General features: G+C 37.6%; 1 protein-coding gene across 12 annotated transcripts in view; it reads left to right on the forward strand.

Moving 5' to 3' along the window:
- The first annotated feature begins 978 nt into the window (after positions 1-978).
- Positions 979-24654, forward strand: part of Fmr1 (FMRP translational regulator 1) — a 37904-nt gene continuing 14228 nt past the window's right edge. For 5 of the 12 annotated variants that reach the window (XM_040744690.1, XM_040744692.1, XM_040744688.1 and 2 more), the window contains exons 1-10: positions 981-1257; positions 10457-10509; positions 13809-13902; positions 16358-16429; positions 16843-16991; positions 18585-18678; positions 18765-18881; positions 20948-21118; positions 21230-21308; positions 24500-24609. In XM_040744690.1, the coding sequence (XP_040600624.1) occupies positions 1207-1257; positions 10457-10509; positions 13809-13902; positions 16358-16429; positions 16843-16991; positions 18585-18678; positions 18765-18881; positions 20948-21118; positions 21230-21308; positions 24500-24609 (990 nt within the window). In that variant the 5' untranslated portion in view covers positions 981-1206. Of the gene's footprint in view, positions 1258-10456; positions 10510-13808; positions 13903-16357; positions 16430-16842; positions 16992-18584; positions 18679-18764; positions 18882-20947; positions 21119-21229; positions 21309-24499; positions 24610-24654 lie in introns of all 12 variants that reach the window. The other 7 variants (XM_040744685.1, XM_040744686.1, XM_040744689.1 and 4 more) reach the window with 3 other exon arrangements.

A 24654-nucleotide genomic window follows, 5' to 3' on the forward strand; every position in this document is an offset into this window, starting at 1 on the left:
TTAATACAGTGTTTGGCACATGGTAGTCATTCAGTGAACTCCTCAGTTGGATACACGCCTAGTTTAAGGGAACATGGGTCAGGCTGGACACAAGCCTATTACAGGGGCCAGAAGAAAAAAACGTTAGGCTTGCTTGTGCTGAAGAAGGTAAAGGAAGAGAGTTGCATGGAAAGGGCACAAAGATGCATGTAGACTGCTTTACTGATGTTCATCCTCTGGTACAGAGCACGCACGCAGAGAAGAGGTAGATGGAAATTGTGAGGAAATTACCAAGTGTTTAAAACATTCTTTGTTTCTCTTTTATTTCGAATGCCAAGTAAAAGCACGCAAGTAAAGTGTGTGGGCCAGCATTGTGTGAGAAAGGGATAACATTTCCTAAAGTCCTGACACCCCATTGCTCCTCAGAAACTACAGGATGTACCGACACTACTTGCCTACATCGATTGGTAGTATAGTGATTTACTCTGCCTTCTGATCGTACGGGTCTCAGAAGTCAGGGTCAATGCGGTTAGCGCTGTTCTAGATCAAAGTGCTCTGCAACCGAATTCAACACTTTTCTTGACTGCCCCTCCTGGTGCAACCTCCAGATCAATCAGGTCAAAGCTACTGCCGAGAAAAATCTACCCAAAGCCCCTCCAGCCCACTCGGGCCCCCTGTTCAACAACTGAAGGCCTTTTCCCACGCCCTCGCTTCGTCCTCTCCAGAAAAGGTCTGTAGACCCAGCCGGCTGACCAGAGGCAGCCCTACCTGTCACCACCCTTGGCGCTTTCCCGCCTTCCACCAAGAGCTCGCCACAGGGTCCGCCCTGTTCCCTAGGGCAGGTTCCCAGGAGGGCGCATGCGCGTGCTCCCCTGCCCGGGGGGTGGGGGGGGAGCCGAGGGCGGGACGGCGGGGGCGGAGCCCACTGCGGGGCGGGGCGTCTCCGGTCACGTGATGTCGTTTGCCTGTTTACACGAGGCGCGGGCCGAGCGGTCGGCCTCAGTCAGTCAGGCGCTCGGCAGCCTTTCGGTTTCACTTCCGGTGAGGGGCCGCGCCTGAGAGGGCGGGCGGTGCAGCCAACGGACGGCGAGCGCGGGCGGTGGCAGTGACGGCGGCGCCGCTGCCGGGGGGCGCGCGGTAACGCGGCGGCGGCGGCGGCGGCTGGGCCTGGAGCGCCTGCAGCCCACCTCTCGGAGGCGGGCTCCCGGCGCGAGGACGGACGAGAAGATGGAGGAGCTGGCGGTGGAAGTGCGGGGCTCCAATGGCGCTTTCTACAAGGTAACCGGCTGCCGGACAGGCCGGGTCCCCGGCCTCCTTCCCTCCCTGTGTCCCGGGCGGCGGCGGGCAGGCCCCGCGGGCTCGGCGGGCTGTGGCTTGAGGGGAGCGGTGGCCTCGGGGCCTGTAGCCGTCGCCCGCGCTCGCACTCCCGCCCCAGGCCCCGGCGCCCGGCGCACCTCGAAGGAGCGCGGGCAACTGAGGCCGTTGCGTGGCCGAGCTCAGTGGGCGGGCGAAGCGGGAACGCGGGGACGGGGCATCCGGGCCGGCTGCGGAGAGGTGGCGGCGGCTCCAGTCCCGCTTTCCCCTAGTAACCCTCTCCCGGTGGGTGCCGGGCCTGACACGCACGCACGCGCGCGCGCGGGGAGCCCTGCAGGAGCGGGGGGTGCCCCGGCACGGCCGCCTCCTGCCTCGCCTGGACGCGATCGGAGCCCCTGGGTTTCCGTCCCCGGCCCAGACTTCGGAGAGCTCCCGTGTTCGGGGTGAGGGAGGGGTGTGGAGGGAGTGAGGAGCGCTAGGCGGCCCGAAATCACAATGGCAACTGGTTCGGAGTGGCCTCTCTTTGTGGATCTCCGAGGCGGCTTTTAGATCTAAAAGTTTCGGGAAGCCCGTGACATCTGAGAGAGCCGTTGAAGAAGCGGGCCAGCGGTAATGGCCACGGCCTCCTAGCCTCTCTCTAACTGGGAGAAATTCAGGGATACCCATGTCTCACAGTATTTAAAATTTTCTCTGTTGGAAGTTCTCAAGGACCCGGATATTTGCGACAGCAGAACTTCAGGAAATTGACGGGGACGGTGTGATTGCTAGTGAATTTTACCAAGACTGTTTGGAATATTTGTTCTGCTCTGAAGTGCATAAACTTGAGTGTATTCGCTTTGACTTGTGCGATGTTGCAGTGGACTGTATTGTTAAGGTTTTAAAAAGGCGTTTATGGAATTACTGAGAGTTTTTATTACGTTGAATATCAGGTAACATCCTATGTTTTAGAAGGAACCTTAAAAAGATTTATATGTAGCTGTGGTGCATAAATGTACACCTAGCAATATTATAAATTATCCTTTCTTGAGTGTGTATAACCTCTGTAAGACCCCCCACCTCACTAGGATATTTCAGTAATGGAGGGAGCATGGAAAATAGCTATTGCCAGCACCCAACAGTTTTCACTTTATTGTAAAATAACTTCGACATTTCAAATGGGACATACTTGGCTAGAATCAGAAAAGTGACTTTAATAAATTATGCCTTTACCAAGCTTTTGGATAAATTTCATGAATGAGGAAGACTTGTAAAGTACTAATTTTATAGCAAAACAATCCTTTTGTAGTGAAGAGACACGAATAACACAGCATTTGTGTTATTAATTTTGCCTGTGTATTTATTTTCAAATTGCTGTGATAAAAAAATTGTTGCAGTTAGTTTTGGTTAGTTTGCATTAGATTTCGAGATTCTAGACTGACAGTTGTAGCTACTTGAGTTGGGCCACTGAGACACCGATGAGCAAGGGATAATAGTTAAGAAGTATTTTTGTTTATCCCTAATACCAGCTTAGATGTGAGTTCACTGTTAGTGGCTTTTAATGAAGTTGGCTTGTCATCAATGACAAGTAGCCTATCCCACACTTGAAGGACTTATTGGCTCCAGTAATTTTCTTACAAACTGACTAGAATATTTTTAAGTACTCTGTTTTTGCTATTAATCCCCTGTTTTTTCTTGGCTTTGTTTTTCAGCGACATCTTAATTTGAAGGTGAACAAAAAGGAATGGATTATGGATTATCCCTTTATTCCTTGAGGGAAAATGTAATACTTTGAAAAAATGTATGTTGAGGAATGGCTGTTGTGATTGTTTTTTTGTCTATGCTGGAATAGCTTTAAATTTTACATCACTTAGAATATTGGCTGTGACCAGAAAAGGCAAAGTGGAAGCATGCTGAGTTGCTTTTGAGTGAAGTAGATGATTAAATTGATAGAAATAAAAATTTAAAGCCAAACGAGTTAAATTCGGTGTAATTCAATACAGTCTTTGATTTGCTTACCAGAACTACTATATTCTGAAGGATAGTTGCACATACTCTGAGCACATTAAGTTTGCAGAATAATTTTGTAAAACATATGGTAGGAATAATTTGATTCTTTTTTCAAAAGATCACTAAATTAAAGATTCCAAATTCACAAATCATGCTTCTGGCATGCTAAGGGCCAACTAGTTCTTTTGTTTTTTCTAAGCTTTTATTAGATTTATTTGTGACTGTGTGTGTGGGGGGGGTGCCTGTGTGTATCCTATGTCACACTTGTGGAGGTCAGAGGACAACTTACAGAGCTTTGCTGTCTATCTCCACCATGTGGCTACTGGGGATGGAACTCAGGTCTGTAAGCCTTTACCTGCTGAGCAGTCTCAAGACCAGGCCCTGTTTTGGGGTTGTTTTTTTTTTTAAGTTAAAAGTTAGATTCAGTAATCACCAGAGCCTCTACTTTTAAGCTTTGGTGTTTCTTTAACCTAGAAAAAGTTGGTCACATGTACTAGCTTTTGAGGCCTTCAGGCATATTATTTAAAATATGAAGACACTTTGATTTGTATCTCATGATCTTTACAAAACAATTTGCTTAAACCAGTAATGTTGCAATACATTGGAATATATTTTTATTCTAGGATCATCTGACCCTATGTAGTTTTTTTTGTATATTGCACTATTGGTGTGTTGAGAATGATAATTAACTTCACTTTAGATGTAGAATGGGTGCCGTTCAGATGTCAAAGTACTCTATATACAAATATTCTAGGTTTTGTATGATAAAATGAAAATTAGTAAATCATGTTGGAAATATACAAAACTTTTTAAAAATAATTTATCTAACTTTATTTTATATGGATTGGTGTGAAGGTGTCAGATCCCCTGAAACTGGAGTTATATAGTTGTGATCTGCCATGTGGATCCTGGGAATTGAACCTGAGTCCTCTGCAAGAGCAGCTAGTGCTCTTAACTTCTGAGCCATCTCTCTAGCCTGATACAAAACTTTTTAATTTCAAATTATAATGGCTAATATCTAATTATTATATGTAAACATGCTGTCAGACTTAAATACCTTTGGTTTTAAGCTTGGCATCTGAGAAAAGACTCATTAATGTATTGTTACCATAGGTAATAGTTAATTAGTATACAGTACAGTCAAGATGTTTTTTTGTTTGTTTGTTTGTTTTGTTTGTTTTTTTTTGTTTGTTTGTTTTACAAGACAGGGTTTCTCTGGATTGTTTTGGAGGCTGTCCGTCCAGCCTGGCCTCGAACTCACAGAGATCCGCCTGCCTCTGCCTCCCGAGTGCTGGGATTAAAGGCTTGCGCCACCACCGCCCGGCTGTCAAGATGTTTTTAATGCCAGGCATGGTGGCTAACACCTGTAATCCCAGCACCTGAGACAGATGTTGGTGGGTCTCTAAGTTCCATTGCCAGCAAGGGGCACATAGTGAGACCCTATCTTTAACAAAGGGGGGGGGCTTTTCTTGAAGTGCCCCGCATGTCATTTTAGCTACATTGACTGGTAGAAATCAGTATTTTGTAACAAATGAACTTTCACAAGCTTGATAAATTTATAAACCTATATAAAATGCACATAAACTCACATTCATGGTTTTCTCTGAAAGCCAGCAAACTTGAGTATGAATGTTAATTTGAATGTTAAAAAATTAATGATGTAAATTGCCACATTTTATCCTCCCAAATCTACATTCTCATTTAAAGATTTAGTGTCTTTCTGGATGTAGCACCCCACCTTGGCAATGTGCATTTTCCAATTCCATACTCACATATTCTGATAACCTCAAATTTTCAATCATATGCAAAACCTAGCATGTAGTACTTGGGAGTTCAGATTCTGACCGACTCTGGGAGATGATTGCCATCATGGAGATTCTGACCGACTCTGGGAGATGATTGCCATCATGGTTATGATAATATCTACCAGGTGTGAAGTCCTACGCACTGCTTTGCCTCCATTACTTTCTTCTGCTGTTTTCATTTACTTAAGGATGGAGCTAAATAATTACAAATGCTTGTTAGAGTGCTGAAAGTTTGGATCTGGGATTTGAAATCAGACTTCTGACACTGAAGTGATGAAATTTAGCTTGAAGAAATTAAATGGATTCTATTTCCTGCTCACTTTTCAATTTCATTATCTTTGCGCATACTTGTTGCTGAGACATTGCCTTAGCATCACATAACTACAGTTCTACAACGAGTTTTAACTGTGGACACAAAGATGTCATAAATCTCCAGTTTATGTATCAGATTTCATTTTATTAACTCTTCTAGTTTGAAGTCTCCTGTAATTTCTTACCTATTTTTACCTGCTGTGACATTTGCTTTTGTTACTTATTCGGGGAACCCAATAAACCTGAAAAGCTATGTGATAACTTATATGAACAGCATATAAACACCAAGAAAGCAAGTCAGTGGATACTGTTTTCTTTGTGTTTATGTTGGCTTTGGTCAGGGTGCATTATATTTTCCTTAGAATTTGTGTATCAAACTGTTGCTAAGGTCATTTGTTTACATTGCTAGTGCCTACATATGAAGGGGAAGAATAAAACTCAATTTATATATATGAAGCCTTGGGTTTGAATCATATAGATTATATGCCCCTGTACTTTATCTCTAGGAGGGATGTTTTAAAATACTGTTAAGCTTTCTCTGTGCACATTCTGTTACAAGTCTACTGCTAATGTAACATTTAAGTGGTGGTTAGAGAGCTACATTGAAATTTCTTATAAAATAACCTCTTGTGACCAGTTCTCTCCTGTTCTTAAGATAGCTTGTACCCCCTGGTATGGTTTCACATATCTTAAAATCTATGGTGTATGAAGGAGTCAGGGGAAGTAAAAGTTTACCCAAATAGGGCTGAACTTTCTGTCTTTGGGGCATCAATTTAATAAAGCAGTGTTTGAATTAGGTAGTTCTGGCTATGATGACAAACTTTCTGTTTTTCCCCTGGTAAGTAACCTTAGAGTATTTGATCACTGCTTACATTTTTCATCACTTTTTCCAAACCTTAATGTCTTTTGTCACATATTTTCTTCCCAGAGTCAAAGTAGCTATTTAGTATTTAGTAACTTTGTGGAAATATCCCTTTCTTTTTCTGCCTTATTTGTAAGCCTGTATTTGACCTTTAAGACTTTCATTTGCTTTTCCAAATAGCAGTCTGTGGATCCTGTCATGATTATGAGTGGTTAAATCTCATCTCTCTTTAGGAAAACATTAACACTATTGAGTGACTGACATCCTGTGGAGAATTTCGATCTTTAGTCATCCCCTTAAGGGTTTCTGGTTTGATAGCGCCATTAAAGCCTTTCCTAAGTATATGGGAAGAATTTAGCATCCTGAAATACAAAGGTGTGATGATACTGTGTTTATGAGCTAACAAATGAAGCTTGCCTGAAGATCATAGTGCAAAGCTAGCCACACTAGTTAGCCATAGAATCAAGCCAGTAGTTGCCACACCTCTAATACCAGCCCTCGGGGCACAAAGGCAGATGGATCTCTGTGAGTTCAAAGCCACCCTGAGCTACACGAAATTGATCCAGTCTAAAAGAGAAACAGAACTCACGGAAAGGTGATCTCACCACTTAGGATTCCACGCCTTTAATCCCAGCACTAGGGAGGACTATAAGGCAGGAGGAGACAGAAGCAGTCCAGTCTGAGGTTTGGTAGAGAGCAGTGCAGTCTGGAGATGAAACCAGGACAGAATCTCCCCATTGGTTCGAGCATTGGTAGATTGAGAACTCTCTAGTGGCTGACCACTTTGCTTCTCTGATCTTAGACAAGCTTCATTTGTTAGATCATAAACAAAATATGACCACACAAAGGCATTTATGGTTCTGTATCTTTTATGACAGTTATATGTGTGAACAATTTCATTACGTTAAGAGGCTGGTCTGGGTCCTTACTTTAAAATGAGGAATCTGAGGTTCCCAGATCCTGCAGCTGTTGCATGATAGAGCCAGCCAAGATTTTGAGCCTGTATTTAATTCACAACAGAACTCAACCTTCTACGTTCTCTGATCTTAGTAATAGCCCTACCTGTCAGATGCAGTGAAGTACTCTTTGGACATTCATCCAATCTTCCGTTGAATATATCGCAGAAATTCTTTCAGCCTGTAGTTTTTACAAACACCAATTTAGTATGATAGGAAAAAAATTGCAGCAAAATGAAGTTTTCCAAGTTGGTAGGTGAGGTGATAGCTCTCTAGAGGAACCTAGTGAATGTTTTAAGAGAGAGACAAAGAAAAAGCATCGTTAGAAGAAGTATGATGAAAAGACAGGAATGTATGGAACCTGTGGAAGGAAGGCTTGCTAAAAGACCTTAGTGTGTGTGTAGGCCAGAGTCCACTGATGAGATCCCTTTATTCTACTTAGTAATGCAGCAACCAGAAGGTATTACATATCTTCTATATTCAGTTAATATGCAAACAGTGGCTAAAAATGACTGATTTTGAAACAATCATGCAAATATCTATACATAGATAAGGCTCATTAACTTGGAGGCAGTGGCCCTGTTAGGATGTGATGATTACTCAAACTATTTCTGACACTTCATCCAGAATTACATTCAAGGACTGTGAAAACATTTTTTGCCTTTTTTCTATTTTACTTTCTCTCTTTTTTAGCTACACCATTTACGGCTCTCCTTTGAGAGAATACTTCATTTTTAGGAAATAGGCAAATGTACTGAATGCATATAATTAAACTTGGGCAAGTAGGGAGAAAAAGAATACAGCCATATCGTCATAAGACTATGGCTAGCGTTTAAAGAGTGCTTTTATGGTTGGTTTGAAAACTTTTAACACTTGTAAATGTTTTAAATAAGTAGGATTTGCTACAATAGCCAGTGAGCTATCCATAGTTCTTGAACACTCAAAATGTGGCTGGTGAATGGGTGACTGAATTTAATTGTAATTAATTTTAATGTAAATAGCCACGGCTTACTTATGGTTACCATAGACAGCACAGTTTTAGGCAAAGACTTTGCTTTGCAAAGGACAATTCTTTACGCAGCTGTACCAAATTTCACTTTACTGACTAAAGAGCTTAACATTTTCAGTATATAATGCACTGTAAAGAAGTAGTGTTCCTGAGCCAAACTCCTGGAATCCAGTTGCAGAGAGGGAGGAATAATGAGCAAAGGAGTCAAGACCAGGCTGGAGAAACCCACAGAAACAGCTGACCTGAACAAGGGGGAGCTCATGGACCCCAGACTGATAGCTGGGAAACCAGCATAGGACTGTTCCAGACCCCATGATCATGGGTGTCAGTTTGGAGGTCTGGTTAATCTATGGGGCCTCTGGCAGTGAATCAGTATTTATCCCTAGTACACGAATGGATTTTGGGAGCCCACTCCACATGGAGGGATACTCTCTCAGCCTAGATACATGGGGGAGGGTCTAGGACCTGTTTCAAACTATATGACAGACTTTGAAGATCCCCCATGGAAGGCCTCACCCTCCCTGGGGAGCAGAAAGGGGATAGGATTGGGGGTCAGTGGAGGTAGGGGAGGAGGGGAGGGAGAGGGAACTGGGATTGACATGTAAAACAAGTTTGTTTGTAGTCTAAATAATAAAAAAGTACTAGTGTTGTGCTGTTTCCAAGATATGCAAATGTCATACAACTTTCAACAAGGATGTGGAAACAGTTACCTTTCCTTAGTAAATAAATAAAGGATAATGAAAAGTCTTGGTTTTAGTTGGGAGTCTAATAATCTCCCCCAGAAATTATAGCAACTTGGTATTTTGTGTGAGGACAGGGGATGCCTGGGCATGAAATGGTATCCTTTCCCTTCTCCATAAATTTATTCCATGCTATATAAAACCAAGAGCCCGAGTGAACAACTCTTATAACTTTTAACTCAAAATCAGGCACCTTTATCATTAAATAGGGCAAACAAACAATCCCTTAGCACACTGGACACATGCTTGCTTATGAAATAGGGTATTCTAAAGTATTTTGACTAATATTGTGCTAGAGTTGTTAAAATTTGCTATAGAAATGTTAATAATTTAAATAAATCTGGGAAATAAGCAAAATCGGATGGATAGGAAGAAAATGTGTTCCCCATCTTTTAAACCTGTAACTATATGTGTATATATACACATACGTATATATGTGTGTATGTGTCTTTATACATTGTTGCACTTGCTTCCTGCAGCTTTTGGCCTCACATTCCACATTCCTGTAATTTCCAGCTGTCTGGAATCTCCGTTGTATCTTTGACTTCACATCATCATTCAGGGGCTTCCTATAGGGATTTTATCCCTGGTACACATTGCTTACTTGACCTCCAATATTTCTTTTGCAATTTGGGTTGAAATTTTCATAATCTTTATTTTATCTTTTAAAGCAGGTGAATCATCAAGGTGTGCTACCAATGCCATATTGATGAAATGAATCCTGGGGAAATAACTTTGTCACCCAGTATGAGCAGGATTACCTGATGCTGCTGTCTTCTCAAAGGAACATTTATTGCTTGACTTGTAGATATCCATCCCACCCTCATATACATACATATGGGTTAAAAACCCATTCTTCCTTCATCATCTCAGCTTTCTTATTGATGACTTTTTTCTAGTCTCAAGCTGCTTTTACTTGTCTGCCCTTTCATTCTTGCTTCTCCATCCTCTACTGTCTTTGGCTAATTCTTCCTTATACTTAAAGGGTCAGTAGAGCGCTCGCCATTCCAGTATAGCTTCCCTTATCAAAGTAACAGCACTGCCAACAAGCAGATCTTTTACCCAGGCTGGGAGAGGGACATCTTAGGCACCAGTCCACTTAATAGATGTTCATTGAGTTCATTCTAGGTATTTCTAAGATGATAGTGCATAAACTAAGTTTAACTTATACTTTCATTCTGACATAAAACCTAAAAAGCAAATAGAAGATAGGTAAGTGGAAGAGGGAAAAGGAAAATAGAGCACTTATGGAGAAGTTACAGCTTACCTTTACTGCTAGGCATGTGGTTCTGTAGCTTTGGAGCCTGTCCTGGAACTCGGCTCTTGTAGACCAGGCTGGTCTCAAACTCAGAGATCCTCCTGCCTCTGCCTCTTGAGTGCTGGAATTAAAGGTGTGGACCACCAACAACAACTGGGACTCATTTTATTCTGAAATATCTCTAATTTAGTTGGCCTTCAAGTTTAAAAGTTAAGTTGTTGTATTTTTCTTCCAGGCATTTGTAAAAGATGTTCATGAAGATTCCATAACAGTTGCATTTGAAAACAAGTAAGTTTCTCGCTATATAATCCTAATGTTGAAGACTTTGAATGTTTTATACCCATTCCTTCTTTTCCTCATTTTCTTAAAATGAAGTTTGGCTTGAATATTGTTCATACTACCAAACAAGACGTTCCAAAAGAGCTCAGTATTAATCAATGGAAGGCCTCCTGCATATGTCTTCAGAGCTCCTGAATGTATAGTCTTGATCTTTTCTTATGTTCATTTGATTATGAAAAGGGCATGTTTTTCTCTACTAGTAGCTGAGAGTTTAAATAGAAATATTTATGATTTTAATAAAAGTTGTAAATGTAGGAATTTGTGGGTATTTATAACAAAAATGGTTGTAGTTTTTACAGTATTTTTTAATTATATAGTTTTACCAGAAAAAAGTTTCTACATTAAGTTTATTTTACTTTTCATATATTTTGATCAGTAATTATGACAGATAATCTCTACTGATTTCTGTTTCTAGATCACAAAACAATACTTGAAGAAGATCTAGGTATATGGGCTGTGTGAAAAATTCCATAGTATAGATATTATCATTTTATTGGGTGAGAAAAATCTATTCACTAAATTTGAGTACTAATAGAGACTTTTTTTAGTAGTAGCCATTTGAGACTGAAGTAAATATAAATTTGGTGCTGATATTAGGGTGTTGACATTTAGCTTTTCTACACCACAATAACTAATAGTACATTTAAAGCAGGCTAAAAATCTGTGGATAATGAAGTGGTATAGTGATTCCTTAGAACTTATTAGGGAGTGGGAGAAGAGGCCATAATTAAAGTATAGAAGAATTTCTATTGTGGTGATAAAAATGTTCTATAATTCACTAACAATAATTTTATACATCTGAAAACATAGTGCACGCGATTGAATTGTACATTTAAATTGGTGAATTATGAGGTTCATTAATTATATCTCAGTAAATCTCCCAAAATGCAGTCTGACACAGACACTGAGAATTAAACACAAGTGCCTAACTTCTAAAATATTAAGAGCAGACCTGCAATTCACGGTCTAGAAAAATCTGAAATTAGACTGTAAGCACAGATAACTTTTAGCTAGGAGCAGGACAAAGTAGTAACTTTTGATGCTTGATATACATTTAGAAGGACACAGATGATAGGATTGAGAATAATAAACCCTGTTCCATGCTCTAGACTAATACTGTTAGTCTACAATACAAGTTTAAGTAATAGAATACCTTTCTCTGAATGCCTGAAGACAAAAGTTCCATAATTGCCTTTTTACTTTTTCAAGGATCCATCATTACATAATAGACAACTTTAATATTATAACTCTATTGAAGGAATCATTGATAATTTGGGGGATAAGATTTTTGTGATTAAACTTTTTACTTTTAACTATGTGCATATATTTATATCTATGTGTGAGTATGTTCAGCATGAACACAGATTTTGATGAAGGCTAGAAGTATCATATGCCCTCTGGAACTGGAGTTAGAGGCAGTTGTAAGTTGCCCAACAAGGGTGCTGAGAACCAACTTAGCTCCTCTGGAAGCATTCTTTAACAGATAAGCCATACTTCCAGTCTCATTGTGATTATACTTTTATCTGCTTATTTTCCTCACTAGTGAAATACTGTTTTCCAAAATGGCCATTTTGGTTTACTCTTAGTTTCTCCTGTGAACTGTAAACTATTAAGCAGACTCTTCATTATTCTTCACGTGTGTGGTTCTTTTTTTTTTTTTTGACTTTCTATCTAAAAGGGGGGGGTAGTTAGAAGAGAAAGATTCATCAAGAAAGCATGAGGGAAAACACACAGTATTTCATAGAATGGGATTCGTCCTAACTGAAAGGAAGAATAGCTTATTTAGGGTGCTTAGTTTTTAAACTTCCATATTTAACATCTTTGAACAGTAGACTTGCATCTCTATCTCTGTATGTAAAGAATTAGTCATTGTCACTTCTTTGGAACCAAGAAATTTATATTTTGCATGTATGCCTTACAGTTGAAATTTACCAGTCAATTTGTAACATGTTAAAAGTCACTAGTTATCAGTAGGTATAAAAAGGATGTTCTGTTTTATTTTAATTACATTTTTTCTGATACAGTCATAAGTCACAGAGAAAAGGCAGTCTAATTTCATCATTCAACATAATTCCACAAATTCTGATTTATTTGTCCTCTTATATAATAGTTCTTCTTTATAAACAGAAATAATAAAATCCTTAATAGTGTTTAACTAAAATGAACTTTACCAAAATAAGGGCATTTTATGAGTCTGAAAATGTTACTCTGCAATTAAGGATGCTTGCTGCTCCTACAGAGGCCTGAAATTCACATCCCAGCACCTAAAACTCTAGTTCCGGGGTATGTGATGCTTTATTCTGGCCTTTGGGCATGCACATACACAGGCATGTGTGTGTGTGTGTGTGTGTGTGTGTGTGTGTGTGTGTGTGTGTGTATGTATATATACACACACACAGAAATTGTTAAATAAAAATAAAACAATACATGTTTTACACAGAACAAATATCAGTGTTTTCTTATGGAAAAATTGACTGCTCCAGTGATTGAATCATCCAGTGTCTTTATGAAATTTGTTGCTTAATATGTTATGTCTTTGCAAGTAAAAGCAAAAAAAATATTCGCATCTTAAAGCTATCAGTATTATTTTAAAGAAATGTAGACAATTTAATTGAACTCCTGTAGGCTATTTCCATTGGGTTTCTGTGGTTTAGGAGACCCCCCCCCACCAACCCAGTCCATGCTAATACATCATACCGATCAGCATCCAGCTACCCATGGCAAGAATTGACCACCTCGTGGGATCTAAAATTTAAAGGGGAAAAGTGAGTTGAGAATTGCTAATGTGCTGACTGCCATGTTGCTTGGGAAGTAGAGAACAGTTTTTGTGGTTGATGGAATGTGGTGGTAATTATTTTGCAAGTAGAACTATGTTGATGATGTTACTAACAATCAATTACCAATACTAATTTAAGCATCAAAGGACTTTCTGTTATGGACTTAGGTTTTAAAATTCTTAGAGTTGAAATTATTAGATGAAAACCTTTTAAATAATAGGTTTGATCTGTTGTGTTTAGAGAGATTCTGTGTGAAAGCACAGGCTGCTATGCTGCATGTAGACTATGTTAAAATGTCTTTATAATGCCGTTATGCACCACCACTCATCAAAAACTGGCCATTTGAAGGCATTTGCTTCTTTAAAACAAGAAAGAGTCACAGTTAACAAAAGTTGATTGCAGCATGGGACACAGTTTCCATTAAACACCAGAAGCATGTCAGTCAAATAATGATATTTTGTTTGTTTGCAGCTGGCAGCCAGACAGACAGATTCCATTCCATGATGTGAGATTCCCACCACCTGTAGGTTATAATAAAGATATAAATGAAAGTGATGAAGTTGAGGTGAGTTCCGCCAACCATGAAATAACTAAGAACTGAAGGCATCTGTGTATTTAATTTGCTTGGACGTTTAAGATTTACCTTGCTTTTAACAGTATTTAAAGTACCTTGAGTGTTAGAGTTGAAATGAGCATGCTCTTTTGAGTATCTCTTTTAATTAATGATTTGAAATGTTATATGGTGCTTATATTTGACTATTTCAGCAATACTCAGGAATTATCTTGTCACTGCCCCAAGTTTATTTACTCTAAATACGCTTGACCTCTAAATCTTTGTTTTAGGTAATACTTTTTTCTCTTGTTACTGTCTCTCTTAAAGCAAAATGAATTTGTAAAAATAATAATACTAGCACTTAGGAGGTGGATCAGAAGTTCAGAGTGTGTTGTTGGCTATATAGCAAGTTAGAGGCCAGTTCTACTTATGTGAGATCCTTATCTCTAAAAACAAGTTTAAGAAATAATTCTAGAGTCAGATGTGGTAGCACTTGCCTTTAATAACAGCACTCAGGAAATAGAGCCAGGTGAACTTATATGAGTTCGAGGCCCACCAGGTCTTTATAGTGAGTTCTACAACAGCTAGGTCTACAGAGAAAGACCCTGTCTCAAAAAAGAAATAAAACAAAATAAATCTATTTAATAGACTAGTAACCTAAAATTTTAGTAGTGGTGAATATTTCTGGTATATATTTTTCAAACCTGTATCTTTTAGATAACATTTGTAGCCCAAATGTCCTTTTACAGGGCATACTATGAACTGCCTGTTCATCTACCATTGAAATCTTTGAATAAAAGGTGCTGTTCAGATGATCAAACTCATTGAATTTGTGATTCTCTACTCATTGAAAATTGGTTTTGTATTATGCTTTATATTTATACTCTTAACAGTTTTTGTGGTCTCTTACGTACTGCTTCACAGCCCTCATTTTGAGCTCTTGTTTTCTCTGAGTACTTAGCATAATGCCTTTTTCAATTCCATGCATATTTGTAGTATGAAGAAAGCAAATAAATAAATACTTGTTAGAGGAAAGCACAATGAAGTAAGGTCCTTAAATGCTACTTTTCTGCTCTGAATATAAGAGGTACATCAAAACGGGACAGTCTCCTGGCTTTTATGAGGTTACATTCTAGCTGGAATAGCTAATGTCATGACAAATGAAAATCAAATGAAGGGGGGAAAAGCTAAAAGGAAGATAATGCAGAGGCAGCACTATTATTTCAGAGTCTAATCAGAGAAATTCTGAATGTCCAAATCTGTGTTCTCTCTACAATTTAAATGAGGAAATAGGATAACATATTATTCATTTGCCTGAAAATGTACTTAGTATCTCCTGAGCTTGACTTCGCAGGAGATCTTAGTTATAAATAGAGATGCCTAAACCTAAAGGTCTTTTAGGCTGCTGTTATGGCTCAGCAGATCTGGCTACTTGCCATCAAGGCTGATTATTTGAGTTAGATCCCCAGGACTTACATGGTAGAAGAAGAGAATAGGCACCTGAGGGTTGTCTTCTGACCACCACATGTGCACCCATACACTTATATCACCAAATAAGTAAATGTTTTTTTCTTTTTCAAAAACCCTCTTCTGTCAACTTCCCTGTGGACTGCACGCTAGGTAAAAACAAAGGCCAGTTTATGTTTTTGTTTCTTTGTTTCTGTGTCAAGATTTTGGAGGGGTAAAGGAAACTATTTTTGTTGTTGTTGTTGTTGTTTTGGTTTGTTTTAGTATTTAGTTGCATGATAGGTAAGATACAGTGAAATGCCTCCTAAAACTTACCTGAGGATCTAATGAGATGGCACAGCAGGTGCCGCCACTTACCTTCTATTAACACTTAATTTACTAGTGTCTTCACAAAAGAGTCCATGCTCCACGCTGCAACTGAACTTTGGAGTGGTTTCCAAAGAGATAACTATGAGAATTGTGTGCGAGAGCCAGAAAAGTGGTATTCAGAAGATTGCCAGCATAGATCTATCCATTTTTTATGTAGAAGAAGAGCCAGAAAAACAGAGTAGCCTTCAGGAAAGATAAAGGCCAGGACCCTAGTGGGCTAAGTGATTAGTGGAGTTAATGAACAGGTAGTTGTAGCTGGTGTCTATAACTTTGGGTTAGTTTTACTTACTAGAATAAAACAAAATAATGTTTAAATTATTTCAGATACAACTTTGTAGTTCATTAAGTACCTACAGAAGAAAAATCTAACCATGTTATGGATGTCATATTTTCTTAAGTTTCCATGTTGAGAGTACTAAGCATTACTGACATAGAGCAAAGAGGTAAGCAAAGTGCTTTTAATAGTAAATTCTCAAGTTGTTTCCAGTTACATATCTTCATCTAGGTCAGTATATAGGTACAGTTTGGTTGAAGGCATGTAGCACATGATTTCAAAGATATGACATGTCTGATATATGCTGGTTCTAAATTATATTAATCATAAATATTCTGTTTTGTAATTTTTGTGTAGGTTTATTCCAGAGCAAATGAAAAAGAGCCTTGCTGTTGGTGGTTAGCTAAAGTGAGGATGATAAAGGGTGAGGTAGGAAAATGGATATTTGTTCATACTATTTACATTTTCTAAACCCAGGTACTATATTTTTATTTTGGTATCTATCTTTAATTACTACCTAATTTTAAGTCGTTTTATGAAAATGTTTTTAGCATAGGTTTATTAGATACTATGTGTTTTCATTGTTTAAAGCTCCCCCTCCCTGAAAGTTTATATTCAAAATGATAGTACAAATGGGGCAGGGTGATCCATGCCCTTAATACCAGCACTCAAGTAGCTAAGTCAGGAGGATCAGGGGTTCAAGGTCATCCTTGACTGCATAGTAAGTACTAGGTTAGCCTGGGCTATTATTAATTCTTGTTTTAAAAAAACAGGAAAAGGTATTATATTTTTGTGTTGTTTTAAAAATATAGCTAACAATGACTTTTGTTTATTTCTCTTAGTTTTATGTGATAGAATATGCAGCTTGTGATGCTACATATAATGAAATTGTCACAATTGAGCGTCTACGATCTGTTAATCCCAACAAACCTGCTACAAAGGATACTTTCCATAAGATCAAACTGGAAGTGCCAGAAGATTTACGACAAATGTAAGTTGATATACAAAACATGCTATGTGAAAAAATGTTGGGAACATGCAAGGGTATGCTTTATACAAATGTACATATGCATGCATATATGCATATATAAATGTAAGTTTGCATAGGTTACTAATTCAGATTGTTAATTTTAAAATAGTATGATTTTAAATTCAGTGTCTTGGCAAAAGTAGTTTGGTTTCAGTAGAAAAGAAAAAAAATGTTTTTCTAGTTGTATATTCAAACAAGTCTTGTATTTGTTTAAGCTTACCTTATATATGGCTAAAGTGTGTAATATACTTCAAGTTCTCTAAACCAACTTTTTCATAAGCTTTTAAGATTTTGAGAATGACAAAGTGATAATTCTATCAAAAGTTAAAGCTGAAGAGGCTTGGAAAAGTCTCTTATCTGGAATGATGTTAAACACGTCAGATAAGAGTTTGATTTCTGCTGGGCGGTGGTGGCGCACGCCTTTAATCCCAGCACTCTGGAGGCAGAGGCAGGCGGATCTCTGTGAGTTTGAGGCCTGGCTGGACAGATAGCCTCCAAAACAATACAGAGAAACCCTGTCTCGTAAAAACCAAAAAAAAAAAAAAAAAAGAGTTTGATTTCTTTAAAGGTACAGTAAGTCTGATATGGACTTCTACCCTAGAAAATGTCATATTTTGTTCAGAATACATACAAATCCTCTTTTTAATTTTAGAGATGATGTATGCAAGCCATTGTTATGTATTTCTTGCTCTTTTTCAACATACTTAGCTGCTTTTCTTTAGAAGAAGAAAGAACAAGAGAAATTCAGATACCCTGTGGCTTATCTCTCTAGGTTTCAGTTTGGCCCATGAAAGTTATTGACTTATATGTAAACAGAATCAGAAATTACACAGAAGAAAGTGATTCCCTTTATTGTGGCTGCTTCAGCAATCTAACCCTAACAGCAATTCCTTGAGAACATTAACTGTTTAGCCATGTGTAGTGGTACATACTTGTAATCTCAACACTTAGGAGGTAAAAGTCATCTTCAGCTACATAATTTAAGGCTAATCTAGGATAACATGATGAAATTATATCTCAAAAGAGGGAGAGGGGATGTAAAGCTAGGACTCATGATTCTATAGATGTACTTGCTGCCACATCTGACAACCTGAGTTTGCTCCCTGGGTTTCACGTAGTGGGAGTAGAGAAGCAACTCCAATAAGTTGTTCGTCTACCTCCTCATGCATGCCATGGCCCACATGTACCCACACACCATGTGTATACTCATATACATCATGCATGTACACATATTGTAACACACGGGTAAATAAATGTTTGAAAAATAGCTAGGGGACCGCAGAAGATGGAGGTGATACAGATACAGTTCCACGTATGAAATTCTCATTTTTAAATTTTTAATTAGTTGCCTTTTTACCCTTTATTGTGTCAAGTGTTTGCTTTGACTATTTCAATGATGTATAAAAAACATAATTTGTAAATAGATCAAGCATTTTACAATAAAAGGAATTTATTATAAATCCTTGATTCTTCTTAGTGTAATTCTGTCTTTATATATTTGTGGTGGTGACTGGTGATCATTCATGCTAATGATGATTATTTTTTTATTTCTAGGTGTGCCAAAGAATCGGCACATAAGGATTTTAAAAAGGCAGTGGGTGCCTTCTCTGTAACTTATGATCCAGAAAATTATCAGCTGGTCATTTTGGTGAGTGTTTCTTAATGGTACAGTTTGCTTTATTCCATTTAGGGCATTTGCTTTAGTAACAACGTTGTTAACTTTAAATCACTCAGTCCATCAATGAAGTCACCTCAAAGCGAGCACACATGTTGATTGATATGCACTTTCGAAGTCTGCGCACTAAGCTGTCTCTTATACTGAGAAATGAAGAAGCCAGTAAGCAACTGGAGGTATGTTCTTTCCCTAGCACTGTTGGTAAAGCTGTCTAGAAATAACTGCATAGAACTCAAGTTCGAGTATGGGCACCTTGTTTGTTTCCTATTTCCGTATTGTTTGGAATAGTAAATTATTCAAAGTATAATCATACTAATGTTTTCATGCCGGATGTTTTGAAATTACACAGCAGTCATGTGATTTAAGGAAATTTTGCACAAGTCATTTTTGCCAAGTTTGTCAAAGCTGCTATAAAGTGAGACAATGCTTCTTCTATTTAACATGTTATCATTAAAGTACTAGAGAGTATTTAAATATCTAATCTTATTCCTTTCATTATGTATGTTTATCTCTGTTTAAAAGGGTATAGAACTTCTTCATTCTAATTGGTTGTCACTCTTTAAAACTCCTGTCTTCAGATTCCTGCCAGAGGCTATTTCCCTAACTTACTATTTCGTCTCTTAAGGTGCATTTTATCTACTTTTATTAATCCTCCAATAATTGCCATCACCATACATTTATTTTCATTGATAACTATCTAGTACTTCCATCCATTACCATAGAAACTAAATGGATTTTATTTTAATGTGCCAACTCAAGTAGATTGTTGTCAAATTGAAGAGGCCCTCATTATTCATTTCGTTAGGGGAATTGTCAGTTGATACAGCAAAACAAAGGGGGAGTTTCAAATTGCAGTTTAAAAGAAAAGGTAGTCAAGGATGTGAAAATTGCCACTTTCCAACTTGATGTGTGATTGATTAAACTCTTAGAAGGAAAGGAAAACTTTACTTTTGTTTTCCAAATGACCACTGAGACCTGGTCCAGTTTTTTTTTTGCTCTCATTCTTTCTTGATGGTCCCCCATGTTCACAATGTTGTGGTTTGTTTAGTGATTTTCTCATAACTTTTAGGCCACAGCAACCTTCTTAATTTCATTGTATTATGAAAATGTACTCATATACCTCTTCTTAAGCATCTAATTCTTCTTGAATGCTCTTTGCCATACCTTTGGTTTATGCGTATCCATAAATTATCAATGGAAAGAATCAACCAGGCTAATGAGTCAAGATCCAAAACTGTGACTTCTTGGAAAATCGTAGATTTTGTACACTTTGCTACTATTTCCTTTAAAAATAACTATTCTTCTTTTAAAAGTCCTTACATTAGATATTTACATTCATTCAAATTAGCAGGTGTGTTGAATAATGATAAACTAGTGTGCATGCCTATTTTCTTCACTACTAATATTAAAGGGGTTCATATATCCTTATAAAAAATACCCATTTTTCAACATGAGCCACTAATCTGTTTGGTTTTCATTAATGGCATGCTAGAACTAAACATTCAGTTTTGGTATGCTACTTAAAGGTAGTGATTATCCACATGTGTGGGGTATCATGGGAACTTAGTTTTGTCATCGCTGAATATTTTAAAGAGTTCATCAAGCTTGTAGATCCAGATCACAAAGTCTTACAGACTCTGATCACATATATGAAACAAATTTGAGAAATCTATATTCTGTAAGTGTTCTCACTTAACTGATAAGCCAGAAAGTTTTAGAATTCCTTTCCTTAGATATTGTGTTGTTTTAGTGCCACATTTCAGCAAAATGCTGATGATATATTATGAAACTGATACCATTTCTATAAAAAATACTAATATATCTATAATAAAAGTGCAGTGAGTAATTTTTCCTTAAAGATGGTATTTTTATTTTGTTACTTAAGTTGCATTGAGTCTGTCAGACCAAGTGAGCTGTTTTGTAATTGGGATTATTTTGTCTGCTTCTTAATTATTACATTGTGGATATCATTGAATAACAAAGGCAGCCTTGCAAATAGGTTCTCAAAAGTAACCTTGAAAAATTGTCAACAAGCTCTTTCCTGTTAACAAAAAAATGTTTTAAATGGCACAGACCTTCAGTAGCCTAAAAAGAACTTAGATGTAATTCTAAAATTAGTTTTCAAGTAAAGCAATTTACAGGACCCTGATATATAGGGTCAAGATAATTTACATGGCTGACCTAAATAAAATTGTCTTCATAATTGATAAAGTATGTTCATCAGTTGTGCATTTCTCTTTAGAGTTCAAGGCAGCTTGCCTCAAGATTTCATGAACAGTTTATCGTACGAGAAGATCTGATGGGTCTAGCTATTGGTACTCATGGTGCTAATATTCAGCAAGCTAGAAAAGTACCTGGGGTCACTGCTATTGATTTAGATGAGGATACCTGCACATTTCATATTTATGGAGAGGTAAATATTTCACTAAATAATCCAGTTGCCCCCCCCCAAGCAAACAAACAGTATTTCAAATGGCATATCATTTTTGTCTTCATACTACACCCACTCACCCTTCTTTATTAGGATCAAGATGCAGTGAAAAAGGCTAGAAGCTTTCTGGAATTTGCTGAAGATGTCATACAAGTTCCACGTAACTTAGTAGGTAAGTCAAAAATAACTATTGATATATATCACAAAAAAATTCTGCACTATGCACACCCCCATGGAGGGCCTCGCCCTCCCTGGAGAAATGAGGGGATAACGGGGGAGGGGGGGAGGGCACGGGAGGAAGGGAGGGAATGGGAGAGGGACCTGGAACTGACTTGTGAAGCAACCTTGTTTCTTATCTAAATTTAAACTGGAAAATAAAATTTAAAAAAAAAACAAAAAAATTCTGTACACAACTTCTATACCAATTAAATCTCTTTCTATCACTGAGAAGTGTAATCTAATTGGAACAATTTTTGAAATGTTACCTGTCCTACAGTGTATAGAAAATATATACTCAAAGATTCTATTTTCAGAAGATATACAAGAAATACTTTGTTAGTTCAGACCTATAAATATCTCAAAGAATAAATTTTCCCTAACCTCCTCATAGCATTTTTATCATATCATTAAACTTTTTTCAGAATGAATGAAAATTGAGGCTTTTATAGTTTGGTGATATATTTGATAAAATGATACTATTCATTAAGTTTGAAAGATAAATTTAACTCCTAATATCCTAGGGATTTTACGGATTCAGTGGTAATTCTTCATTTTAAATTGATTAATACTGTTTCCTAATCATCAGTGTGATTAGTTTTAGGATAGGAACTCTTCATTGGCATTACCAAATAATTCAGTTATGTTTGCTAGAACATGCCAAAGGTATAGCTTTATGTAAAAACAAGAAGAAAAACCAAAATGTGTTTTGAATTTATAAATGAGATTGGTGCATATCACCTCTTAATCTCTTGTAGGAGTTTAAAATGAACAAACTTCCTGTGTATTTTATGTACATAGTTTAAAAGACTTATAGGCTGCATTTTATCAAAATAGAATCTAATCATCTTCCAGTGTCACATAGACAGACAGACAGGTCTTTTTCAAGACAGGTTTCTCTGTGTAACAGAATTTTGGCTGACTGTCATAGAACTTGCTCTATAGATCAGACTGCCACCAAATTCACAGAAATCCTCCTGGGATTAAAGGCATGTGCTACTACCGCCCAGCATTCAGGAGGCAGGCAGAAGAATCACAAATTCAAGGACAGCATGGGGTACACATAGCAAGACCCTAATTCCAAAAGATGTCCAAGAGTCATGATATTTTTACCCATTAATAAAAAACAGCTTAAAGATAAAGTACAAATACTGGCAAAATTAGTAGCTCACATGTATATTAAAACAGAAGTAGGTGAATATAGTGTTACTGTGGTAGCACACATACCAGTTGTATAGAAGATTCATGCATACCATATAGGATGAGATGATTATGTTAGAACCTTGGGTGTCCATTGAAGTTTATTTTGATGATGCTATGGTAGGTGAAATGCTTAGCTATATTTGGTAACTGTGTGATAGTAAGAGAGAATTCTGGTTGGGGGTAGCTTGCCATGACACTGGGAATTCTGGGCTTGTTCAGAAAGTGATTTTTTTTCGTAAGGTTTGCTAGGCAGGAGTTCAGGAAAACGTTGTAATCAGTATTACATGAGATTTCTAGAGTTTCACCTACTGATTTATTATCTGTTTTTCTCAAGCGCTCTTCAGTATGTACACCAACTTATCTTCCTTAAAAATTTGCTTGTTCTTTACATACTTTTACAATGAGTTTGTTTACCAGTACTTAGGGTAATCAAGATATTTTCTTAATGGAAACACACTAAAATTTCCATTTTCTTTATGCTAATTTACACCTTGATTAAAATCAACATTCATAAATACATAAGGATTATATAGGAAAAACAAACTGGAAAGACTCCAGGTAGGTTTTATGTATATACTTGGTATTCATTTGAAGAAGAGAAGAGCAAAGCAGAAACAATTACAGATTTTAAATTAGGAATCCTGCTTAAATAGCATGAATTCTGTTCTCTAACCACTGACCAGACAAAAGAACTCATGGTGGAGGAATAAAGAAGCCACACAAAAGCCACACAAAGGAAGAATGTCAAAACTGTAGCTCTGATTACAAGATCGACGAACCCTTCTGCAAGAAGATCATTTGTTAGATTGTTTTTTTGTTGTTGTTGTTTTTGTTTTTTTGAGACAGGGTTTCTCTGTCTTGTTTTGGAGGCTGTCCTGGAACTTGCTCTGTAGACCAGGCTGGCCTCGAACTCACAGAGATCCACCTGCCTCTGTCTCCTGAGTGGTGGAATTAAAGGCGTGCACCACCAACGCCCAGCAATAGATTCTTATTTAGACTAGCTGGAAGCAACTAGGTGGTAGAACAAGCATATAGCAGCACTTCCCTCATACTGTGTGTAAGTGCTTTACATTTCATGGCTGAGCCCTTGGAATCTGGTATGCCTCCTACATAGGTTTCTAGAATTACTAGTGCTTAATTTGTAAATTCATACTTTACACTGATGTATGATGGTGGGTATGAAAGCAATTGTGTCCAGTTTTGTATATAATTGAATTTTACAAAATGAGGTAAACAATCAAGTGCTACTTATTACTAGTAGTTGATTATTCTGAATTTCTACAGATATTACTGAAGAGTGCTTCTAAGCTTTTTCATCAGAGTTTTGTGTTATCTGAAAGTGAGCTTTAGTTGTGAATATGCTGCTTTGAATTGTGAATCATGCGTAGAAATAATATTGTTAGTAACATTGACCTGAAGAATCTTTGTTCCTTTTAGATATTTATACACCTCCTAAGCTCCTTTGAAACTTAAGACCATCCTTTGTGGTTGTGTCATACACAATTCTATATATAAGTGAGGAAATGTGAAGCAGAGCTATATAAGAATTGACATTGTCAAATGAGCAAATGCATTTATTATCTGTCTTTTCCTTCATCTCCTTTGTATAACTTTACAGGATGGTAAATACCATAGTACCAGCAAGTTTAAAGTATATGGTTCTATGTAAAATAAGAGGTTCTCTTTTAATTACCTTTAAAATTTTAAAATTACCCAATCAATTCACAAGGGTTAATCAGCTGTAGTACCTGTGCAAAGAAGGTTAAATAATGACCTAACCAAAGAGATTAAATTATAATTAAAACTATCTTCTTAAACAGCTTCTGTTTTCAATCTTATAATCCAGTATGTATACATGAATCTGTAAGATAGTTTATAGTAGAGTGTCTTATAGGATTTGAGTGATGTCTTCTCAAAGCCAAACATGAATTATTTATTTCTTAGGCAAAGTAATAGGAAAAAATGGAAAACTGATTCAAGAGATCGTGGACAAGTCAGGAGTTGTGAGGGTGAGGATTGAGGCTGAAAATGAGAAAAATGTCCCACAAGAAGAGGTATGTAATAGTGCTTATGTTTCTGGTTTGTCAAAAGAGAATGAG

Source organism: Mesocricetus auratus, unplaced genomic scaffold (genome assembly GCF_017639785.1).
Source record: "Mesocricetus auratus isolate SY011 unplaced genomic scaffold, BCM_Maur_2.0 Super-Scaffold_100003, whole genome shotgun sequence".
Lineage (NCBI taxonomy): Eukaryota > Metazoa > Chordata > Mammalia > Rodentia > Cricetidae > Mesocricetus > Mesocricetus auratus.